The sequence below is a fragment of the Melanostigma gelatinosum genome, assembly GCF_949748355.1.
Source record: "Melanostigma gelatinosum genome assembly, chromosome: 10".
Classification (NCBI taxonomy): Eukaryota; Metazoa; Chordata; class Actinopteri; order Perciformes; family Zoarcidae; genus Melanostigma; species Melanostigma gelatinosum.
This window is the reverse complement of record NC_136643.1, coordinates 4,699,868-4,723,084: the sequence shown is the minus strand read 5'-3', so window position 1 is coordinate 4,723,084 and position 23,217 is coordinate 4,699,868. Positions and strand designations below refer to the sequence as shown.

General features: G+C 46.7%; 1 protein-coding gene across 1 annotated transcript in view; it reads right to left on the bottom strand.

The window, feature by feature from the left end:
• The window catches only part of klf12b (Kruppel like factor 12b), a gene marked incomplete at its 5' end in the record, with an annotated part of 35,395 nt that overhangs the window by 5,616 nt on the left and 6,562 nt on the right, over positions 1-23,217 (bottom strand). The window contains 3 exon segments of the mRNA XM_079277345.1: positions 4,156-4,291; positions 7,229-7,763; positions 14,709-14,791. Of these exon segments, the coding sequence (XP_079133471.1) occupies positions 4,156-4,291; positions 7,229-7,763; positions 14,709-14,791 (754 nt within the window).

The window sequence follows — 23,217 nt, the reverse complement described above, 5'->3', positions numbered from 1 at the left end:
GGTAACCAAACTTCCAAATCCGCTTCGACCAGATTTAACGATCCTTGTGAGGAAGTCAAGTCAGGGCAGAAAAGTACCAGAATTCAGTGAGAGAAAATAAAACGTCAGCATTAAAAAAAGTCAACTGAAATTCTGGGTTTTCAAAATAGACTGTATATAAGAAGTGGATGTAGTCACAGTGGTCTCAATACTGCTGTTTGAAGCCTCTAGTTCCACATCTATCTTGGTATTTTGCAACCAGAAGTGACATGAGAGGATGGAGCCAAGTACTACTGAACACTGACGAATGTTTTTTCATGACATCCCCTGCTTTATGGTCTGTTTGACTCTAAATGGACCATCATGTACTAAATGAACATCATGCTGTATTGAAGAAGATTTGAAACTGGAGATTGAGACCATAAACTCATGTTTACTGAGGTAATAAATCAAGAGAGAAGTAGAGTCATTTTCTCATCGACTTCTATACAATCAGACTTATTTTACCAACCAGAGGAGTCGCTCCTGAATGGCCATTAGAGAGAATGCAGATTTTAAAGGACTTATTAATTGGCTTCACTTTTCAGACCAGGAGGTTACTGCCTGGTTTTAAATGGTTGGTGTGATAAAATTTGAAATGTAAAGACATCGTTTTTTTGACCCTGGGAAACTGCCATGTACATTTCTTACCAAACGAATAATGGAAAAGATAATTCCCTCTATCATCCGCAGCGGAAATAATATTTTTGCCTTAAATGCAAACATCAATTTCAAGATTTACCGTGTTGCTCTTGTCATGTAAACAATAAGAAACCTCATTGTTCAGCGTGATTTAACTGCAGCTGAAGGATTTTCATACCGTGTGTTGAGAAACTTCCGCCACTATACTCCACTGCTTCTGAAAGATACTGCTGTGGTGTTTCAGTTGCTGTTTTTACCAGCAGGCTTACTGCATGTGTAAGAATATCGTCAAAATCAATGTGCTCACACTGGTTCAACTGGTGCGTTTAAAACCAGCGACTCGAGATCGACTGGTTCACATTTCAAGTGAAAGGTATTCGTATGTGTAATTATAACATGGAGAAGTTATGTTCAGAGGTTATCTTTTAATCTCGGGCCCGGCTGAATAACTCAAAGTAGCGAGTGGGGCGTATGTATTGTTCTAAACAACACATCTTTATGTCTTCAACAGCACATTTCCGGCCATGGCTGTTCAGTGAGAAATTGATTGGTTGTATGTTCTCATGTGAGCCCAGGGGGGCAAGCTCACACTGCCTTGAACTCCGCGTGTCACCACAGCATCACGGCCGCGTGAATGCGTCTGCTTGTGTCTCCCGAGGCAGCAGAGAGAAATAGGAAGTACAGCTGAGAACGATTTGAAACAGAGCCGACCTCTGTTTTCACTTCCTTTGTCCCCCCCCCTCCCCCCCTCCTCGTCTTCATCCGCTGCTCTCTGTAACTGCGTTGGAGAGAGAGTATGTTTGTCACCTGCAACAGGGGTTTCCCACAATGCAAACACAATACATGAGTTTTTTCCGAACTTCTCACAGGAAACAAGGTCACGACAACGGTTCTCAAACAGACCCACGGTAATGGTGTATGTATCGAGAAAACAGGAAAGAGAGCGTGTGTCTGCGCCCCTGTGTGTGTGTGTGTGTGTGCTCACTGGGCATTCCTGTACCTGTCTGAGGATACAACCCCTTGCCGCCACCCCTCCCCCTATCCTCCCTCCACCTGCTCTGCTCCGTGGCCCCCGGGTCCTTGGGGACCGGCCAGACTTCGACAAAGACAACCCCTTCCAACACAAGCCCCTAAACCTCAACACACACACACACACACACACACACACACCTTCTCCTCTCTAACTGTCTTCCTCCCTTTCACTCTCGCTCTCCCACAATAGCCTATCCACCCGTCCCCAGGGAAACGCATGAATATGGAGGAGGCTGCCCAAGAAGCACATGACACACACTCACACGCACACACACACACACACACACACTCTATATCTCACTCTCCCCTTTCACTCATTTATTTATACATGGATACCTGGATTGGAGGCTGCCGGCACTCCCATCCTCCGCCCCCTTACACTCCTGTCCTCCGATGCTCTCTGGATGACTGCTTGTGCAAATGTGGACACTAAATTACGCAAAGCAAACCTCGCCACACGTTGGAGAGCAAAAGAAAAAGCAAAAAAAACAAAACACGGGGGGCGACACAATGGACTGATATGTTTCGGAGCAGCGTCGCCGGCTTCTGTTGCGCTGCAGATGTCCACACAGCGAGCGTGTGTGTGTTGTGCCAATACAGAATGCACATTCTTCCTGAACGCGGCCAAAAAACCCGGCGTGTAACTCAAGAAGACTACAGACTGTCTTTGTTTTTCACAGACAAACATGCAAGTCTGTGTTCCTGTTGACAATGGCCCGACCCTCCCTTCTGGAACCAGCTGTTCTGTCCACTGTGCAGAAAACACGTGCGTGCATACAGAACAAACACGCGGCGGAAGGATTAATACTCACTGACGTGCACACATGCTTTTTTGTTGTTTTTCACACGCACACGAGAGCAGTTACCACCCAGCAAAGTCTGCACTTTTGCACACGGAGAGGTGAGTGCGTGGGGCAGGCCCTGGCAGGGCATTGCTGAAGCCCCGGCTGGTGAAAGCTTGGGCAGTGAAAGGTTGGGCCCTGCCAACCTCTGTTCTCCTCTGACCACCCGTTGCCCACGTGTGGCACTCAGGGGCATGCCTGTCCCTTTCAATAACCTGCACTGAAACCCGAATCCTCCACTGAGTCCCTCTTACTGTGTGTGTGTGTGTGTGTCTTCCCTGGAACACAGCAACTTCTACTTGTACTTCCACTGAACAAGCGCAGCCTGAGACAAGAGTCTTCACCACAGTGTGTTGCACAGTGAAACCACAATAGCTCATTTAGTTTCATTACTGTAGCTGTTCACACGGCCAGCAATACACAAACAAACAATGCAACGTCTTGTACACAACGTTAAGCCTCGTGAGTTGGACCGGTTGGGGCCTCGGCCTTGTTAATGTTGCTGCATCATTAGCAGGATCCTCCGGGAGTCCTGGAAGACTTTCCTCGCGAGTTAGTCTAAATATCAGTCCTACGGGCATTAACTTGAGTCTGGCCAGGCTAATGGCAGTGACTGTTGCGGGTTTTATGGGCGGCAGGGGAAGGAGGAGGGCACAGGACCAAGCCAAGCGCTTCTCCACGCGTCAGATATCCTGTTCCTCATCAGGATAGTTTAAGCTGCCGTCCACTGGAGAGGACACAGATGGACTGGCACCGCAGGAGTTGCGATGTCTGGGCATTAAGTGTGTCTGAGCCATATGCATTCAGGCATATAGATGCACTCCCACGCACAGATACACACCCAAAACATTGGTGCACACAGAAATGCATAACGCCAGGTTTCATACTGGGTCTGTATGCACACGATGCTGTCATCCACGGTGACTAATCGTGGGAAATGTAAAGGAAACCATTTTAAACCTCTGTACTCTGAACTCTGACTATTTAAAGGGCCAGTGTGTGGGATTGGGGGGCGATCTTGGCAGAAATGGAATATAAAAAGATTAGAGTTTTTGTTGGCTTAAAATGAACCCCTAATATCTGCCATGTTGCACCGTCATGTTTCTACAGTCGGGACAAACCAATCACTGGCTCTAGAGAGAGACTTGTTTTTATGTTACCTGAAGGCCACCATAGTTCTCTACATGCTTGGAAAGGGAGGGGTGAGCGGAGGGGTGTTGAGTTGGATGCAATCTGCAACCTTTAACTAAATGACCATTGTACTCGTTCAATCCTCACATTTTATACAAACTTTCTAAAACCTTCAGATTGTTAAGTTCAAACAAGTTTTTTTTACGACTTGGGTAAGTGATAGTGTGTAGGAAACAACACTAACAGCACTAACAAAACAGTAACAGTCGACCAAATTCAAACTCCCACCAAACAGCTGCCAACTGTAAGGAGTGTTGGGATCAAGACTATACTTCCCAAACATGTTCCCATGACAACACAGAACAGAAATAACAGAGACATGAGGATTTCTAGAGCTGTGAGGGTCAGTAGAGGAGAAAGGTCAGCACAGTGACTCGACATGTCACAAAAACACACACACACACACAGGTGCACAGGTCCTGATACTCACTCTTGTACGGCGCGGGCTATAGACAGCGCAGTGGAGCCGGTCTCATTAACACTGTCCAAGGTCACGTTTGGCAGGTCGTCATCGTCGCTGTCGCTCTTGATCTGCCTTGGCGACAGGCCGCTGTGGTCCGTGTATGCTGCGAGGACGGGACACAGGAGTCAGTGGGTACAGCTCTACATGTGTTATTGAGTGTGTGTGTGTGTGTGTGTGTGTGTGTGTGTGTGTGTGTGTGTGTGTGTGTGTGTGTGGTTGTGTGAGTGCCACGTGTGTGTGTGTGTGTGTGTGTGGTTGTGTGAGTGCCACTCCGCTCTCTGTTCCCCCTACATGTGCGACTGACAAGAGAATGGTATTCGTGTTAATGACAAACTTTCACATAAAAGGCCCGGAGACGACACAAGTCTGAATGCACCCGTTGGCTGCTGCACCCTTCTTCACAGAACATCCTGCTGATTAGCGAGCTCTGATTCTTCTCTTTTGCGCAGTGACCACGGAGGGAAAAATAAAGAAAAAAACATGCAACATTTGACTGGCTAGCATGCTATTAGCCGTGAGCCTCTGAGCGCTGGGGGTGTCTATCTCTTGAGCCGCATGACAAAGTAACATCTATTCCGCAAATTGTGACAACTTCTCCCCTGGACAACTCAGTGGATATATTGCCAGAGCCCGCGGGCCACTGTCCTCTCCGTCTCCATGGACACAGGAGAACTCAAGAGATGAATGTAAAAAAACAAAAACCTGTCGCAGAAAGTCAAGGAAAAGTTGCTGGAAATCCACTAGATTAAATTTGGGAACTGCAACTGCAAGATGTTACTAATAACTATTCTTGCTGTCATCCTCACAAACGCTGAATATACATTGTGATACCTTTTTCCAACATCCCCGCTCACTGTAAGCCCAGCGCTTTTATAAAAGCTATCAGGACTTCACCTCCCCTGCCCTCTCAGCCGAGACTGGGGCCATAATGGCCCATAATGAGGGTCTAGAGTTTGGTGCAGACACGGTGTTATTACTGGGGGTGTGGGGGTGGGTGTGTGTGTGTGTGTGGGGGGGGTGTTGACTAAGACATGCAGAGCGGTCACCCCAGACTCGCCTGCTCTATGGAAAACCTGTAATTAGTCAGAAATGCATCGTGCGATGGAAAAGGGGGGTATTTTGAGCGAGGGACACAAAGGAGGAGAGGTGGGCAGAGCACCGGATTTCTTTCTTTCTCTCCTGTTGTATCCAGTCAAGCCCTGTTTCCATGGCAACCTCCTGCCGGAGACAGCAGTGAAAGGAAGGGTACCCGCCCTCTCTTAAAGAGGATGGCCAAACCTGTGTGTGCATGTGGGTGAGTGGGAGTGTGTGTGTGTGTGTGCGAGTGTTTTAGTATCCATGTTGAAAGCTTCATGATTGAGACTTGCTTCAGTGCACATGATTGTTCAGTTTGTATCAAGGTGAACAAGATGGGCTCTTGACCCTCACGTCTGACTTCATATGGAGGGGGAGTGGGCTTTAGATAGAGACCCTCCTGATGTCAACAACTCATTTTCCCCTCCAAGCCACCAAACAATAGTGAAACCTAAAAAAGAAAACTCCAGACCCCCCACAAAAAAAATCCACTCACATACAAACCAGAATATGATGTCTCGTGGCACATTTTTCATTGGACTGCATTGACTCATGGCTGTGGGAATTCCTATGGTCTCATTAAGTCCGATTAAGTGCAATAAATAGCCAAATGCTCTGTTTGTCTACTGGTTGCGATCTCATTAAAAGTGACTGTATCCACCACACCCATCATTCAAACGGAGTGTTCAGCCCGTTTCCTCCGTGCTTTGAGCTTTCAGAGGCGGGCAGAGCTGATGTCGGACTGTGTGTGTGCGTGTGTTTGCGTGTGTTTGCGTAGGTGCCACCCATCTTCAATATCCATCCACACCCTCTTATGCAAGCCTTGTTTTTCCTGTCCGTCCTTCTTCCCTCTTCTCTCCTCGGGAGCAGACACGAAACGCCTCGTCTCTAAGGGGACCACCCCACCCAGTCCAACCAAGTGTCTCTCTGACTTCACGCTCTAATTACACATGTTTGCTGCTTGTACGTACAGTACACACACACACACACACACACAAGTCTGAGTCCGAGTGTGTCCGTCCATCCTGCAGGGAGTGACATGAAGCGACCTCTTTTTTGCTTTACAACCAACAGTTGGCCTGTGTGCAGCTCAGAGTTGGACAGAAACACCCACTGTGGGCTCACTCCCAGTGGTTGGCAGTAAAACCACACCCAGAGAGAAAAGCAATAACACGGTCGAGGCCAGGCCGGCGTGGGTCTACGGTCAGGCTCAATCTGTAGGATGTTTGCGTTTCGATCGACAGAATGAAAGAAAGGCAACCGGCCGGCGTGGCCCTGGTTACCTGCACCAGAGGCACAAAGATAAAGATGGGAGAGTCTTCTCAGCCTGTAAACCTACATCAGCGCCTGAGGGGCCGCCTCTCAAAGAATGTACACACAGTCTGCTTCACAGAGGTGTGTGTGCAAGTTCTTTGACTAAGGAGGTCTGGGCAGACAAATGTAAAACTCCTGTCATTGGGAAATCTTAGGCTTCCATCACATCACCGCTTCTTTACAAGCCTGATGCCAGCATGCTGTCTTTGTCCTCCCTTGTTTTTGAGCTGGCCTATGTTTTATTCCACCTTTAAAACGGTTTCCAGTGTATTTTCGGGGGTGTTTCATGACCTTGGGAGGATGTTAATTTACCCGTAGCAAGAATATAGTTGAAGTGTATTGCAAAGGTTGATAATTGAGCATTATAAGTATTCAACCGTATTGATTTAGGTGAATAATATTTGTCTAATTTCTCAGTTGGTGGAGAAAAACTTGTCCATTAAAGTTGGAGACTTACTATGTGAAACTAATATAATCACGAGGCAAAAAGCTCAAAGCCTCGATCCTAATGCATCATTTCCTTGCAGTTGCTGAGGCACCTATGACATTACAGCATTTAACTGGATGAGTAAAGAGGTTTCATCGAAATCCCAAACGACCACAGTCAGCCGTATGAATATGGAGTAAATTCCGAGAGCGTGGTCTCCCTCACCTTTGCCCTGGCTTTTCACCTCGTCCAGCAGAGGTAGCATGATGGCGTTGTTGAGGCTGGAGGGTGATCGAACGGCGGTGGTGTACATGAGGGGCAGCGACTGCACCACGACCGGGATGCGGTGGACATGGCTGCCCAGCTTCCCTGCTCCATGCAGGCTCATGGGGCTGGACAGAGGCGGCGGCACAGAGTGCAGGATGTGCAAATACGGCTGACCTCTCACCCCGCCTCCGGGGCCCGGCGTGAGCACCGATGAGGCTGAGGTGATGACCGATGGCGAAGAGGAGGAGGAGGAGGATGACGACGATAAAGATGACGGCGAGAAGGCGTATCGGAGGGGGGAGGATGACGAGGCGGTGGTAGGGGTGGTGGACAAAGAGGAGGGGCGGGGCTTGTTGATAGACAGGTCGACGGGCTCGGTCTGCGTGTGGAAGTGCAGGTCGTGGGCGAGCAGGTCTTCTGGCGGCTCCGCTTTGACTCTGCTGAGGAAGAAGGGCACGCCGTCCATCGCAGAGTACGGCCGCACTTTCGGTGACTGTGGGAGCAGAAGAAGCAGGGATGTTAGATTGTTTTGATTCATTCCTGGTATTTTTAATGCCACACACACAACCATGAAGAAAGAAAGACGTGAAACAATCTGTCATCAATTAATGTACTCATGGCACCACATTTCATATCACTACTCCCGTCATTATTATTCCGTCTACAATCGGCCGAGCCACAAAATGAGTTCAGGTGATTGTTTCTGTGCTCAGCAACAACACAGCATGATGGAGACGTGTCAGCAAGGTATACGCAGTGACAGTTACTGGGAAAGGAGCGATTCATTTCCTCCTGTTCATTCAAGCATTCAACTCCTCCTTGGTTGACATGATGTCATAGACAGATGAAACGCAGGAGCAGATAGTGTCTCTCACACTCACCTCCTCTACTTCTCTGTCTTTCTTCTCTCTTGGTGTGGGCGCCTCTCCCTCTGTCTCTCTGTCTCTCTCCCCCTCTCTCTCTCTTCCTCCTGTTTTCCATCACTCCCACAGAAAAGCAGCTCTCTTGGCTCCCATCGTATCTCTCCTAAATCTCCTTTGTGACGGTGGAAAAACATTCATATGGGCTCAATTTCCTGACCGTCTCTCTGTCTCCGTCTCTCAGCGATCGGCCTTCTAAGGCCAAACGCTGGTGGCTCAGCGCATCCACATCGCTCACCTAACACCGGAGCAGACTGTAACACGAGCGCTCTGTCTGTCCGGGCGAGTTGTAGGGAACCTGTTTACTTTGAGAAAAAAAGACAATGACGAAGATGTGCGGTGGAGAGGGAGACACTCACTTTGCTGAAGGTTATTAGTTTCTCCGGGCTCCTCGCGTCTTTTGTTAAAATGTGATGTAGCAGAATGTAGACTCGCTGTGTTCGAGTGTGGGAGGGGTGCTCGAGCGTGTGGTGTTGATCCTCAAACTGGGGCCTTTCAGAGGATGAGTCACATTTAGGGCCATCAGGGAGTGAGTACATTCAGGATTGTTTTACTAATCATACAGGAAAAAGCTCGTTGAAGTAGAGGGGAAAACTTAGAAACTCGAGCTCCAATCGCAGCTGCCGCAGATATGAAAAACACTCTGTGCTGTGGATTCTCATCCTCACTTTTGTTTTGGAGACTGACATTTCTTTCCCCTTATGTAATGCTGGCTGAGAGTGGATGTGTGGTGAATTATGAATTCTTCTGAGTGGTGTGTGTGTGTGTGTGTGTGTGTGTGTGTGTTCCTTTATGTAGTAGCCTGCTATTTTTACTCCAGACTTGTATACTCGTCTTCGGCCTACAGTCGGTGTTACGACCCCATGAATTAAGAAGCACTTCTCCCTGTGTAACTCCTCCTCAGTTGGAAAACAAAGCCCACCCCATGAATGGCCTCTGATGACCTCTGATGACCTCTGGACCCTGTAGGGGTTCAGCTCAGGGTCAGTGCTGTCAAGGTCAGGGTTCACAGCACATTATGGCCCGCATCATAATACCACCCACCAAGCCATTTACTGTGTTTTTACAATAAAAAAAATATGTTTCTGGGGTTTTCTTTTGGGGGGGGGGGGGGGGGGGGCATTATATTGAGGCTTTTTTTGACATATCATGTGAATATAAACAGCCATAGGCATGACAACTGAAATACGCTTATTACCAAGTGTTTACAGCAGTTTGTATGATTTCTCATGAAAAGTTAACGCTCATTTTTTATGCGTTTTCCCACGAAAGACAGCAACGCGTGTCACTTTACGCTTGTTACATGCATGCGTAAACTTACGTCTTCACAGGAAACAACTCAGCAGGGTTTAGGCAACAATACTACTCGGTTAGGTTTAGGACAATATCATGAAATACTTGGTTAGGTTGAGGCAACAAAGCTACTTCGTCAAGTAAAAGATTGTTGTTTTGGTTAATTACTACGGAAGTGCGGTTACTGAAACATATTACCTACGTGATAAATACTTCTCATTGCCGACAGGGAGCGAACAGCGGTCTCCTGGGTGAATGATCGGTGTCTATTGGACCCATCCACCTCCACTCCCTGCCACCCCGCATGGGTTTCTTTTGCGGTCTTTATACTTCTGCAATCCTGATTACGTGGATCACAAACTATTTCTGTGGGATATCTGCATATTTTTTGGAGGTATTGCTAAGAACACTGGATGACACCAGCTGGACAAATTGAATGAGTTGAAATCATCATGCTTGCTTTGCAAAAACTTCGAGCAGTACAATTCCTTTAAAACAATGTATAACTAATAGTTCAATAGTTATAGTTGGCTGAAAAAAATAGAATGAGATTTCTTCTGGGAGACCTAACCTCCTTGTATAAAGACAACACTATAGTATTTGTAAATCAGAACACTAAAAGCTGCTGTCGTGGAGCTAATGAATGCGCCACTGATGGTGAAGCAGGAATGAAGTAGATGATGCCAATCAGCTGATGCAAGCTCTTCTTTATTATTCCTAACGCCATGCTCCACATTCCAGTTGCAAATGTCGGCTGTGGGGTTGTTTTGCCCACTCATAATGCTCATATATTCCTGGGGGGATTGTGAAGTTATCACTCTGATGGGTGGAGAATCAGGTGACTGAGTTTGCAGAGAAAGAATTAGTTGTGCTCATTGTTGTTATGCTTACAATATTCATCAGCTCAAAAACACAAACATTTCAGTCACAGCTGACCCTCGTCAGCAGAGAACACTTCACTTTAAGCTCCTCTATTTAGCATCTATGAGAAGTACAGCAGCATTTAAAGGAACAGTGTGTAGCATTGAGGGGAAACTATTGGCAGAAATGGAATATGATATTAATAAGTATATTTCTTTTGCATATATCCACCTGAAAATGTTCTTTGCCTTAGAATGAGCGGTTTATATCTACATACGAAACAGGACCTCTTCATGGGGCCGTTGGCCATGTTTCTACAGTAGCCCAAACCGGACAAACCTAACACTGGCTCTAGAAACGTGGGCCACCTCAGTCCTCCTACACGCTTGGCACACGGGAGGAGTTGAAGTTGAACCTCCCCGCTAGATGCTGCCAAATCTTACACACTGCACCTTTATTGAATGATTTATAACCATTATAAAACATTTTTCGGGACTACAGATTAAAAATAGCCTTTTGGCTAACTCTGGCGCATTTGCAGAAATGTTTTTATTAATGTGCACTGTCCCGTATAAACAAATCAACCAATAAATAAATATAAAGTAACGTGTCACAGCAAAGTTATCTTGTCTAGTCTAGTCTCTCTCTCTTTGTTGCTATTTTCTCCTTCATTTGAGGGACGAGAATGTAGAAAAGGGGGAGAGAGGTGTGGCACGCAACAAAGGCCCCATGGACGGAATCAAACCTAGGACACTGCGGTTATACGGCATGTAATGTAAAACGCTCGAAGTTTAGTCTCTCTCCACCAAAGGATCCCTCCCGTGGGCTATCTAAGTTTTCATTTGATTTTATTCCAGCTAGTAAACCTGCCATTTAACTATCTATCCAATGTGCCACTCCACGGCTTTACCTTCAGAAACATTTCCAATGAAATATCACTTGGTGTATAATATGCATGTTTGTGGTGTCAAATGTCCTCAGTGCTTCTCTTGCATCAACTCCCACATCAGCTCCATGCAGCCTTTCTTGACAGACCCTCAGGCATCCAGCTGCTTTTGCGCGGGATCTCTCCGTGTTTGCATGTTCTGTATAGGATGCGAGTGTCACGGACCGCCTGGAGCTATACTGCCTCGAGGCTTTGAAGTCATTAGACCCATTGAGGCTGATCTCTGTGTAGAAATCTTGTCTTTCTCAGTGAGTGCTCTCAGAGAGTGTCTAGTTGGCTGCGGAAGTTCCGCAGTATCGCCAGCTCTCCCTACGTCTGAAAGGAGTCAGAGGGAAGGGAGGAAGCTGAAGATAATGTATTTGTGCCAACCACGAGTGGAATCGGAATGCTGTTCAGTAATATTTTGTGATGAACAAAACAGTTGTTCTGATTGGCTGCGCCACGTTCAAAGCTGTTGTGGCAAAACTACACACATCCGTTCATGCAATTGAATATTTTTTAACTGTAGACATGTTTTCCTCAAAAACACAAAGTTCTTTAATCTATCTTTAAGTCTGTTGTTTTAATCTGGAAATACTGGCCTAGAGTTATCAGATTTTTTTTTACACTCTCAAATATCTCAAATATATAAGTTACAGTCTAAATTTGGTTAGCAGTCTAATACCGACATAGTATTTGGAACACTCTGAACATCTATGATTTGCTGAATGTAGGTGTCTTTTGTGTCTAGAACTTTCATAACAGCAACGAGCCACACAGAAATGTTACGTGCAGCATGTGATTGTACTACCTGACACGACAAACGCTACATTTTTAGCTTAGCGACGAACAAAATCATAGCATATTGAATTTCCCAACATTGTTCTCCGGATGTTATCTTCAGCAGACCTGACGAGACCTTAGTCGAGCACACGACATCAAATGTGTCCTTACTGTAAGTAATGCAGTGTTACTTGTGATTAAATCACGAAAATCTTTACCTGTGATTTGATTAAAGGTATAAGAGGACTCCTCAGCTAACTAACTGTTAAACAACAACATCCAGCAAGCTAACATTAGCTAACTTTTCAACCATTCTAATTTGGGGGAAATTTGTTATGTTTGAGCTCAAATTGTCGGCTCAAATTCAAAAATTCCTCTTACTGTACTCGCTGCATGTCCTGCTGCCATTTCAATAATGTAGGTTACGGCTGTTCTTTTAGCTAACGCAAATGCAACTAACGTTACCATAACGCTAGCTTGTCAATCAAGTGATGCAGCGGAGGCTCATCGAAATGTTTATTCTCAACATTTTAGTTCATTTCAAGCAAAGTCTTTTTATGTGAATTTGAAGTTAGTAGCCTCGTTCAAATTTGTTATTTGTGAAAAGTGACAGCCCCAATATCCGACCAAGTATGATGGATTCCACTTTTCATCTGTATTTAAAGAAAGGGAATGTGCTCTCTGACTCACTTTCATTTTAGCCTCTCTTGTTTGTTGGAGGAGTGATCAAGACGGTTGGGAATACAGTCTGTTACTGACAACCTGTTCAAAAATTGGCCAATCCTGCTGTGGCTCCTGTGCGAAAAGGTCAAAACAACAGAGCGCGTAGTGTTACACTAAAGTGAAAACAGGTTAGGTTCTCAGACGCATCTCAACCTGCACAAATGGAAAAAAACTTAAGCCACCCACTGCTCTCATTTTGACAGTTATAAACACATGTATGCGCCCAATCCTACACATACTCACACTCTCCGACACACACACACACACACACACAGCGATATGCTCGACCAGCCTGCCTGCATCTGTCCTCATGCCATTGTCTTTATTAGGGGATACTGAGGAGCGGGGCAGATTTTCCAGCCCCTTGCGGGCGAATGGTCTATCAAGGCAGACCATTTCCAGCAAGCCCTTGGCCCCCCGCCACCCAAATGAAGACCACATTTCTGAAGCAGCGCTAAACTGTCTGTCTGCATCTGCCGTCTAGAAAGGGAAGCACAGTCTGTTTAGGAGCGAAGATTTGGATCTCGGCGCACTTCAGAAAGAGCTGTGTGGGCTGCAGTGCTCACATCCTGTCTGTGACTGACATCACTGCAACACATGGAGGATGGCTTCAAAACCCCAGGTAACAGGTAGCAGCTCGGGAGCACGGCACTCAAACACTTGAGCCGCAGCCGAGTGCGAGGACACCCACAAGGCCGGCCACCTGCTGCCTCTCTGTCGAGCCCTCAGATGTGGAGAGACAGATTTGATTCTTTTCAATACTAAGCACCTACGACTGACGCTGCCCGATGGGTTATCAGCGGCTGCTATTTTCATCATTCATCACAAGCTAATGCTCTCGGTTTCTCCGTCTCGACGGAAACTATTTAGCTGCTCTCCCACGGAGTGCCCTCGCTGATGTGTTAGGGGCCGGGATATTATTGATATGCTATGAATGGAAATCAATGATAACCGAACACTAATTCATCAAGATTACAAATATTAAGTGGCCGGCACCCGCTGCACACACAGCTGTGGCAGCCACACAAAAAGCCCTTGTAGCCTAGCAACAGCTTCTCCATAACAAGACCACTTTATTTCTAGGTATGTCACCAGAGAGCACCGATACTGTACGTGGGCCGTGAAAAACCTCCATTACTCCCAACATGGTCAACACAAGCACAGTCCATTTCAACAGAAAACTCAAAAATAGAATTGTGCGTTTTCAGCAAAGCCAACGCAAATTTAAAAACTCAGAATCCCTTGTAGGGATAATTAACTTCTTCTGTGTGATAAATTCATGTTGAGTGACAGAGCCGACACAGAGGTGACAGAGAGCACTGCGAGAGAAACGGCGGAGGAAGAGATGGAGCTGTGATAAGCGTTTTGCGGAGGAAGAGCACAGTTGTGTTTCTCCGTGCACACAAGAGAGAGAGAGAGAGAGAGAGAGAGAGAGAGATTCCTCAGGTGTTTGTGAAGAAGAAGAAGAAGAAGAAGAAGAAGAAGAAGAAGAAGAAGAAGAAGAAGAAGAAGAAGAAGAAGAAGAAGAAGAAGGGTATGGGGAGGACGAAGGGAAGTTGAGGGACGTGAAGGGGCAGGGACGGACTGCGATAGATAAGATTTAGATTTTCCCGTGTGACCCTCCTCCCCGGAGCAGAGGCTACATCTGCGCAATCATCCCCCCAGCCAGAACAGACCCCCCCTCCCCCCCGATGCATTCCTGCTCCAGCTGTGGCTCTCCTCTTCTCCTCGGTCCCTCTCCCCTTCCTGCTTACTACCATCATGCTCTCCGACCACTCCTCTTAGTCCCCCCAACACTCACTCTCTCACTCACTCACTCGTGTAGGCCTGGGAGTAATTACGAAGCCCATTGCCAGGAGGAGGAAAGGCGGAAAGGAAAGCAGGAAAAAAGAAAGAAAAAGGAGAATTGTCTGGAAAACAACTGCTCTCTTACCCCTTGTTCCGATTCCAGGGGCTCAGCTTTGACTCGGACTGCAGGCATTCCGTCAAGCATTAACATCCTGTTTCTTAGGCTGTCTGCAAAAGGAAACAGAGGAGGTGTAAGACGGGTGTTTTAGCATGACTAAGCAGGTCTTGTTGTTCACACATGGACATCCACGGTGCTGTACCTGCACCCACTGGGAGATAAACACACTTTAAATAGACACAAATTCATGTAAAAGCCATCAGAAGCTGACAGACAAAAGGTGCACACGAACTGTGTGAACTCAGCCAGTGCACAGCGTGACTCCCTCCTCTCCGTGATGACGATTTTCAATTGCCTGGTGGGCTGCTGCAGGGCTACTACGCTGTAATAACACTGACTAAAAATCCTCTTAAGGCTTCAATGGAATACAAATACTTGCTTTGATGTACTGTTAGTCAGCCACACAACGTGTCCTCTCCAACCACTGACAACAAGTTAAATAACCGATACTCGGAAATAGAACAACAATATTTCATACTTATGATAATACGTGTGATATTAATATGATCGCACTGGCACACATGCAAACACACACACTTGTACGTATCCCCCCCCCCCCCCCCCCCTTCACTGCCTCGGAGCACTGTGCCTCTGCAAAGCGGGCAGTGGTGTCGGCTCCTCAGCTCCGTGCTGTGGCTTTAAGAGGGGATACTCAGACCGAGCCAATGACAACAATGCATGTTCCGTATCCCCCCCCAGTCGGGGCCGACCTGAGGTAACCCTTCCTCTTATTATTTTAGCAGCAGTGCATGGAGGAATGCAAGCAAGGCAAATCGACTCCAAACATCTCTATTGCTCTCCACGGCTGGCAGCGGCAGCAGGATGTGTGGCCCGGTCCTTGCAAACTATTCTGACCACCTCAGCTCTAACATCCATGTGGCTCGTCCAGTAATCAAGATTTAATGTTTTTTTTTACTCACCAGAAGATCCACTCAAGATAGTTATGAAAAACATGTCTTTTTACTGATTTCAATAAGAACTGCAAAAGAAATAGATCATTTAAAGCCAGGTATTGTTCCAGCAGCTCCTAGACTCTGAAGCGAAAGGCTCATCCTGACTGCGTTCGTGTGCAAGGGAGCTTTTCCAAAGAAGGAGGATTTGCTCTCTCAATCTGCAACACCCCCCCCCCCCCCCCCCAAATCTCGCCTCTCAGGTCTAAGTCCCCCAGGTACCCTGGCTATGCTGCTATTGTATTGTTGTCCAGGATGTCCTTCGGCTTCAGGTCTTGGTAGGCCCAGATAGCGTTGCCATGGCAACGGCCGGGCGGGTGCAGCCTCGGTCCAGCCTCGAGCCATGTGAGGAGAGGAAGAGAGAGGAGGCAGAAAGGGAGGTTTTGTTTCTCCTCAAAGATGACCACCATTGTGGTAGAGGCTTTTTCTCCTTCCCAGAGAAAATAACTCGATATGTTTTGAGGAAGGAGATTTTCTCAGGGGGCGCATTTCACTTTTTCAACAGGTTCTTTTTCTGAGCCTCAAAAAAGTTTTACCTCATCCAAACTTATTTGTTCTCTATGCTTAAAGCATGCACTCCTGTTACTGTGAGTAAAAAAAAATAAAAAAAACACCTTTGCACAGTCAAAGTTGCACATTTCTCGAGAGCAACCACCTTTTTTTTTCTCCAATGTGCCCACAGCCCAGCTAATCCAGTGGTGTGTGAGATCACCTGCCTAATGAACTGGCCTGCAGCGGGCTGTTCATAGGAAAATCAATGGCCGTTGCATACGTCTGCTCGTGACTGTAATGACCAAAGAGCTAACAGCGGTGGGAGAGAGCCCAACACTGAGTAATGAGCTAACAGGGGGGGCTCTGGTCATTGAAGAACACTTTGACCGAAGTCAACTGCTTTCGCTCCCGTGGAAGGAGCGCGTGGGCCAGCGCCTCAGGATCACAAACCAAAAGAGATTTTTTTTTTTTTTAAACAGTGATTGAGCTTGAAATGAGGAGAATTTGTTCGCGGTAATAAACCGAAGTGCATCTCGTGTTCTCTGTCACTACATTTGGTCTGCTGTGCGGACGGCTTAGGCAACCAGCAGTGTGCTGTCCATCAGCGGTATGAGGCTCTGTGTGTGGGAGATGGAGAGAGCGAGGGGGGGTTAGAGGGAAACAGGGTAGATTAAGATCACCTTTCCATTTGCTGAAATGAAATGGCCTTCCCAGGTGTGTGGGGGAGTTAGACGGAGAGGAGGAGGGCAGTGGAGTGTTGAGGCATCTCATTTCTCTCTCTCTCTCTCCTATACGCGCCCTCCCGTCCCCATCGAAATCCCTCCAATGAAAAAAAAAGGTAAAGGGAGCAGGTGAAGATTGAGGCCAGTCCGAGCAGCAGGAAAAATATATATATATATATATATATATATATTGATATATTTTTTTTTTCTGCTGCTCGGACTCGGATATATACATTCATATTTCAGGGTCTGCTGCTCTCTTCGCTTTTTTTCTGTTTGTGCTTGTTTGTGCGTCTGCTGCATTTCAAAGGTTGAACTGAAACTCCCACCGCATAGCCGCATCCATGACCTCAGGTCCAGCTATTTACAAGTTGGCCGATGGCCTCGTGCTGATGGAGGCGTTAGCGACGAGCTGGAGTGGAAGGATAAAGGCCAACCCTGAACAGACTAGCTGGATCAATGAGAGGTGGCAAACGACTGCAACGCTGAGACCGAATGATGACCTCGTACACCGGTGACATCATTCATGCCTACATGTGCAGCTGTATAAACCCATGAACACATTTCAACAGGAAACGTGTGGAACAAACCTACAACACCAATCTGCGTGAGCGCGTTCGGCTTCATCTCGCTTGTGCTGTGAGTTCTTGTTCTCTCAGCACACGCGAGCTGTGAAGACGGATCCTGCTTAACGCCGTCTCTGGGTGTTCGCTCTGCGCGACGAAGACATGTTCTGTTAGAGTGAAAGTTAAGCTTAAACAAACTCGCAAAACCAGATTTAGTATCTGGCTGCTTGTACCATCTCCGCTTTCCCCCTCATCTACCCTCTTGCACGCACTCCAACGCCACACACGCCCCTGAAAACGCAGTGTAACAGCCGGTTACCCCCCCCCCCCCCCGCCGATGCTTTGTTCCCAATGTCGGGAGAGAGGGTGATGGAAGAGTTGAGGAGAAAGAGGAAGGGGTTCAGTGAATTATGGGAGAAACATGAGGAAGTGTTAAGGAAGGTGATAGCAAGAGAAGTGGGTGAGGGTGGGGGCTGGTTGGAGTCGCTGGCAGGGAGCAGTGGTTAGGGAAGCGAGCGGGGGGAGTTGAGGAGGTTGGGGAGGGGTGGGGGGGAGGGGGTTAACGGGGAGGAGGGGCGGGAGTCAGAGAGGCGAGAGAGGGTAGAGAGGGGATATGGACCCGAGCCAAGGCCCGGTCGAGCGCAAAGCACACGGTGCAAGAATGCCAACAGACCCCCTCCCCCCACCCCCACCCGGTCCTCCACCAAAGAGAGGAGAGGAAGGAAAGAAAAAAAGGGAACGCAAGGGAAGGAAACAGAGAGGAAAAAATGTTGCAAATCACAGAACAAATGATTAACTTGTGCTTCAAGTGTAAATGCACGAAAAGGGGCGGAGCTGTTAGGTGATTTGAGATGAGCAATTCCTGTGTTTTGCCCTCACTGTGTGCGCCACTGGCCTCTTTGCTGCAGCTCACTTCCCTCTTCTGTGCCCCCTGGACACCCCAATGTGACACACTGGCCTGATAAGCAGCCCCACGACCGCGAGCTCCACCAGCACACTCCTCCACTTCCTCTCCCAGTGCAGCAACTTTTAAGAAAAGGAACGACCATGTTCACGACATGCTAAGAGAAAATAATTATTTGCAGGGTTTTGAAAATAACATAAAATATATGTTTGGTAATGAAAGATGAATTTAGTTTGCAAGCAGCGTAGACACAATAGAGCCACAGCTGAATCCCAGCTGATTTTCTAACGTCAGTCTGCTTCACGTTAAGCTGTGCCTGCTCATGACCTCATCTCGTTGGCCGCATTCCGGTCTTGAGAGCCCATTCACACGGCTCCCTGCCGAGCTAACGCTTAAAGAGTAACTGCACCTCGGCAAATAACGGCGGTTTGAGTGGTCGAAAGAGTCGAAGAGACTTGAACCTTAAAAACCCAGAGTTCAGTGCTGCCCTACGAAGCCAGAACGCAAAAAGAACCTATTTAGGAACAGTAACAATCAGACTTTTTGACATCTGTTTCACTGTGTAAAAGATAAGACATCATGGAAATGTGTAGTATAAATAGAGGTAAAAAAAGACAAACTACCTAGCCCAGCAAAAGCTAATATAACTATTTTTGTTTCCTGGAATGGAAAAAAAATCTATTTTGAAAATTCAACATTTGTAATTTAGTTTTTTACACCGCATTAATAAGAGGCTGGATGTAATCAGAAGAAAGAAAAAGCTACAAAGCTTAGATGCCATTTGGATTGCCCAAATATAGATTGTCCTAACATCAGGGGGGTGATGGTCATCTTCGTCATCATCGTCATCATCATAATACACTTTGGCGAAGTAGCCTTGAAACTTCAAACCCTTCCTTCTAAATGTCACCGCTGTCTGCAGAGTGCTGCAATGCTTTTCCTCCACACGAGATCTAACGCAGAGTCCCTCTTTAAGATGAGCAAGTGGAAAGCTCAAAGTGAAGAAGCTCCCACGCTGTGTTCTCTTCCTCTGTTCACACCAAAGCTTGAGGTGAACTCTCAAATTACCTAAATGGGAGAGCTTATTTCGTGTAAATGTGTAGAACAGCAATTTAGTGTTGTAGAATATAGAGTTGTGCACTCACAAGAGACGGCTCAAAGTCTCTCGAAACAAAAACACACAGGACCCTACATTTCCCATAATGCAACAAATGCTTTTTTCCCCCCATTAGACCGTCTCAGATGTACCACATTTGAAACACGGACATTTACTTTACACAAAACTCCCTGCAGAGCCAAGGAAGACATAATCTCTGTCGACAGATTCTGCAGATTTATGTAGACTCTGTAGGCAACGGGACAAGATTTTGCCATCGTAAGCGTTCTGGTTTCTTGTCTGTGTAGTTTTGGCCAATCACGTTCCGGTAGGCTTTGATTTGCAGGTAAATAGTCCGGAAGGAGAGCGAAAGAGGCAGAACCCATTGGCCGAAATGTAATCCGAGGAAACTGCCGGCTATCGTATGTCGATGTATTGCTTTTTATTGGTTTAAAATGAGCTTTTCAACCGGCTACTTCTGAAACAATCCGGTGGCACACGTCGTCTCTCAAATACAAACTCAAATCTTACATCTCAGGTTGCTAATCGGACTGTAAACGAGGATCAGTGCACAGAAAAGGAAGTCTTGGCCCGGATATCGCCTGGCCACACCGGAACCCCAGAGAAATAGCCGCTTGTCCTTCGTCGGACCGATTAAACAGTGACGACGACGTTTTTATGTGTGTGTCTGTGTGAGCAAGGTGCGTGTTTTCTCCCTCAGACTTCAACTCCTGGATGTACTGTGATGGACATGGTCTGTATATACAGTAGATATATATCTATTTATATATATTTTTTCTTCTAGTCATTCCTGGCACTCTGTGAATGGTCTCAGAATTTCCATTTCATAAGCCGTATTTTCCTTGGCAGGAGCAGCGAGCGGAGTCTTGTGGATGCTTCTGGGACATTTTTGAATAGGGCTCAAGAGAGCAGAGTGCTGCTCCCTCCGCCGCTCATAGAAGTGTGGACTTCACTAAACCCCCGACAAGCACAATGGCACCAAATGTAGTTCATATGCACTACCTGTTTAGGGTTAAAAATCCCTTAGAGATGCACTCAGCTCATGCACTTTACCTCAAAACACCCTGCCCTTTTCCCTGGGAACAGCTTTCTTCACGAAAACAGTTATTATTAGACAGAGCACACTGCTCGTGTACTGGATGTTTTCATCTCTAGGACATACTGCCAAACTTGGGGAGCTTATCAGGTCCCATCAATTTAGACGGGATGTCGTCCTCTATCTGCCTGACGCCTTACGGGCTTCGCTTGTCGTCCGATTTGATGTGGCGCACATCAATGACTGCACTCAGACGTGCGGCCTGCAATTCAAGACCATGTAACGGTTCCCTCTCTTTACATCACAAAGCTGGGAAGCACGATTACACACATAATAGAGGGTGATTGTATTTAAAGAGCCCGTCACCAAAGCATGCTAAGACTCATCACTGTACGGATATGTTATTGGCAAAAATGATTGTCAAAAAATGCCATGCACAGATTTAAAAAACAGAAGTAAGTGTTAATAAAACTAAAGACACAGACGGAGACAGACCAAAAGATGCACACTAAACCATTATGCACATGCAGGCTGAACGGAGAAGGCAAAGGGTGAGTATTGATCCGTACGTCAGAATACAAATCAAGCTCCATTGTGGTGAAAACTAGCTTTGAGGGGGAAAAAAATGTCACATTTGTGACCGAGTTTAGAAAAAAAACGGCAGAGTGTGGAAGTCTCCGAAGACCACACACCTTTGCTTTCATAGCTTTGGATAATCTATTTCATAGTGGACAGCAAGTCATCGGGTGCCATGTAAAGCCAAAGATCCTGTGTTCAGAGGGATTTGATGCAGTATCTGTGTGTGGAAATATGGGCTCAGCAACAAGGTGGAGTGCCACATTTGTTCTTATCCCAGCACAATGACCTCATTATGTGAGGTCCTGTAACACAGCTCATGCAAAACAAATGTTCCTTCATTTACGGTACACAGTCTAGTAAAAAGTAAATCTGTGTTTGATAAAGAGCAGTGAACTGAGCCCAAACCAGTTGATAACCATGCAAATGCACAGAAAACACACACACACACACACACACACACACATACATAAGCAAACCACACCAGCAAGGCCCGCCGAAGTTCCCATATTCTGGTGGATTGCCCTTGGGTCCTTGCTATTTCTGCCAGGGGCACGGGGATCCTGTGTCAGTAATCCTGTCAGGATGAGGTCGCCGGATGCAGCTCAAATCCACTGCCTTCACTACCACACACACACACACACGTATACACATGGAAATAAACTGTAGGAGTCTGAGTGGACACTACATACAGCATCTCTACTGTGTCAGTGTGTTTACCACCATTTTTTAATAAAAGGTGCTCAAACAGTGGGCAGAAACGCAGCTAAACATGCTGGACAACAATCTCACATACACTGTCACACACTTTAAAATCAGCCCTAACACACTTATATGAACCAGGCAGATGACAGTTAAATATAAGTTGTGTCCGTAATAACACTTACAACCAGATATGTCTCTAGTGTCTCTTTAAAATGTCAAATGTTAGGATAAAAAAACTCACCTTGAATTTCTCTATTAGCCTGTATATAAAAATCTTTTTTCTCAATAGGTCAAGGGGAAATCTTTTGTGATTTGTTTTTCTTCTAAGAAAAAAAAGCTCCCCCACCTCCGCCAACACCACCTCCGTCCCTTCTCAGGCCTTGTGAAACTGTGGGAAATGAAGAAGCTGCTTATTCTGAGAGGAAACACTCAAAGCGAAAAAGAAGAGTCAGACTGTCTGGTTTGTCTGTCTCCGTCTGTGTGACAAACCAACTTCTTACAGAGCTGACTTCCTGAGTCCCTGCTGCCTTCGACAACCTGGCTACCCACACACACACACGCACACACACACACACACACACACACCTTGTGACCTCTGCCTGCAACCGCAGTAAATCATATTTATCTTCGATTAAGAGACAGACGCACACACACATGCACGCGCTCGCACACACACACACACAAACTCTGTCTCTCAATATTTCAGCTCTGCCCGTGGAAGAAGAATATAGATGCCCATTCAACACAAACAGCCACCCACACACACCTACAGTGTGCGCACAAACTGTGCTAACAAGACACACACACACACAATCACACACACACACACACATACATACACCCTCCTCCACAGTGCTCCGGAGAGAGGTAAACAGAAGAGTCTCACATCCTCTTGCATCATGTTGCCTCAAATGCAGCAGAGAAACAGCTAAACAAGCTGTGACCGTGACGGCTCTAAAGGGAGGTGGCATTACGCAAGCGAGCTTCCACTTAGAAGTCAAAGCAATTTGTGACACAATCCTAGACCGGTTTATGGCCAATTGAAGATCATTCTCGATCAGAAAGAGGGAGCTGGATTTGGTTTCGGGGGTGAAGAAACCACAAACAAATGGCACAAAACAGCTCCTTAAAGAGCCGATACGCCACGAGGTCGTCTCGCTTCAACGTAACCGGGTGACCTCTCTGGAACACCCTTCACACACACACACACCTTGGTAAATGCAGTATGGTCAGTGGCTGTGCGTCTAAAATAGCCTCTGACACAAAAACCTCACTTGTACCAAAGGAGGGGGAGGTGGAGCCGAGTGAAGCAGGATCAACGCGCGTTAGTCGACGCAGGGCTTTTCAGGGAGACACTGCGATATTCTCTGCATGTTTATGGTGAAGATGACAGTACAAACCGTCGGGA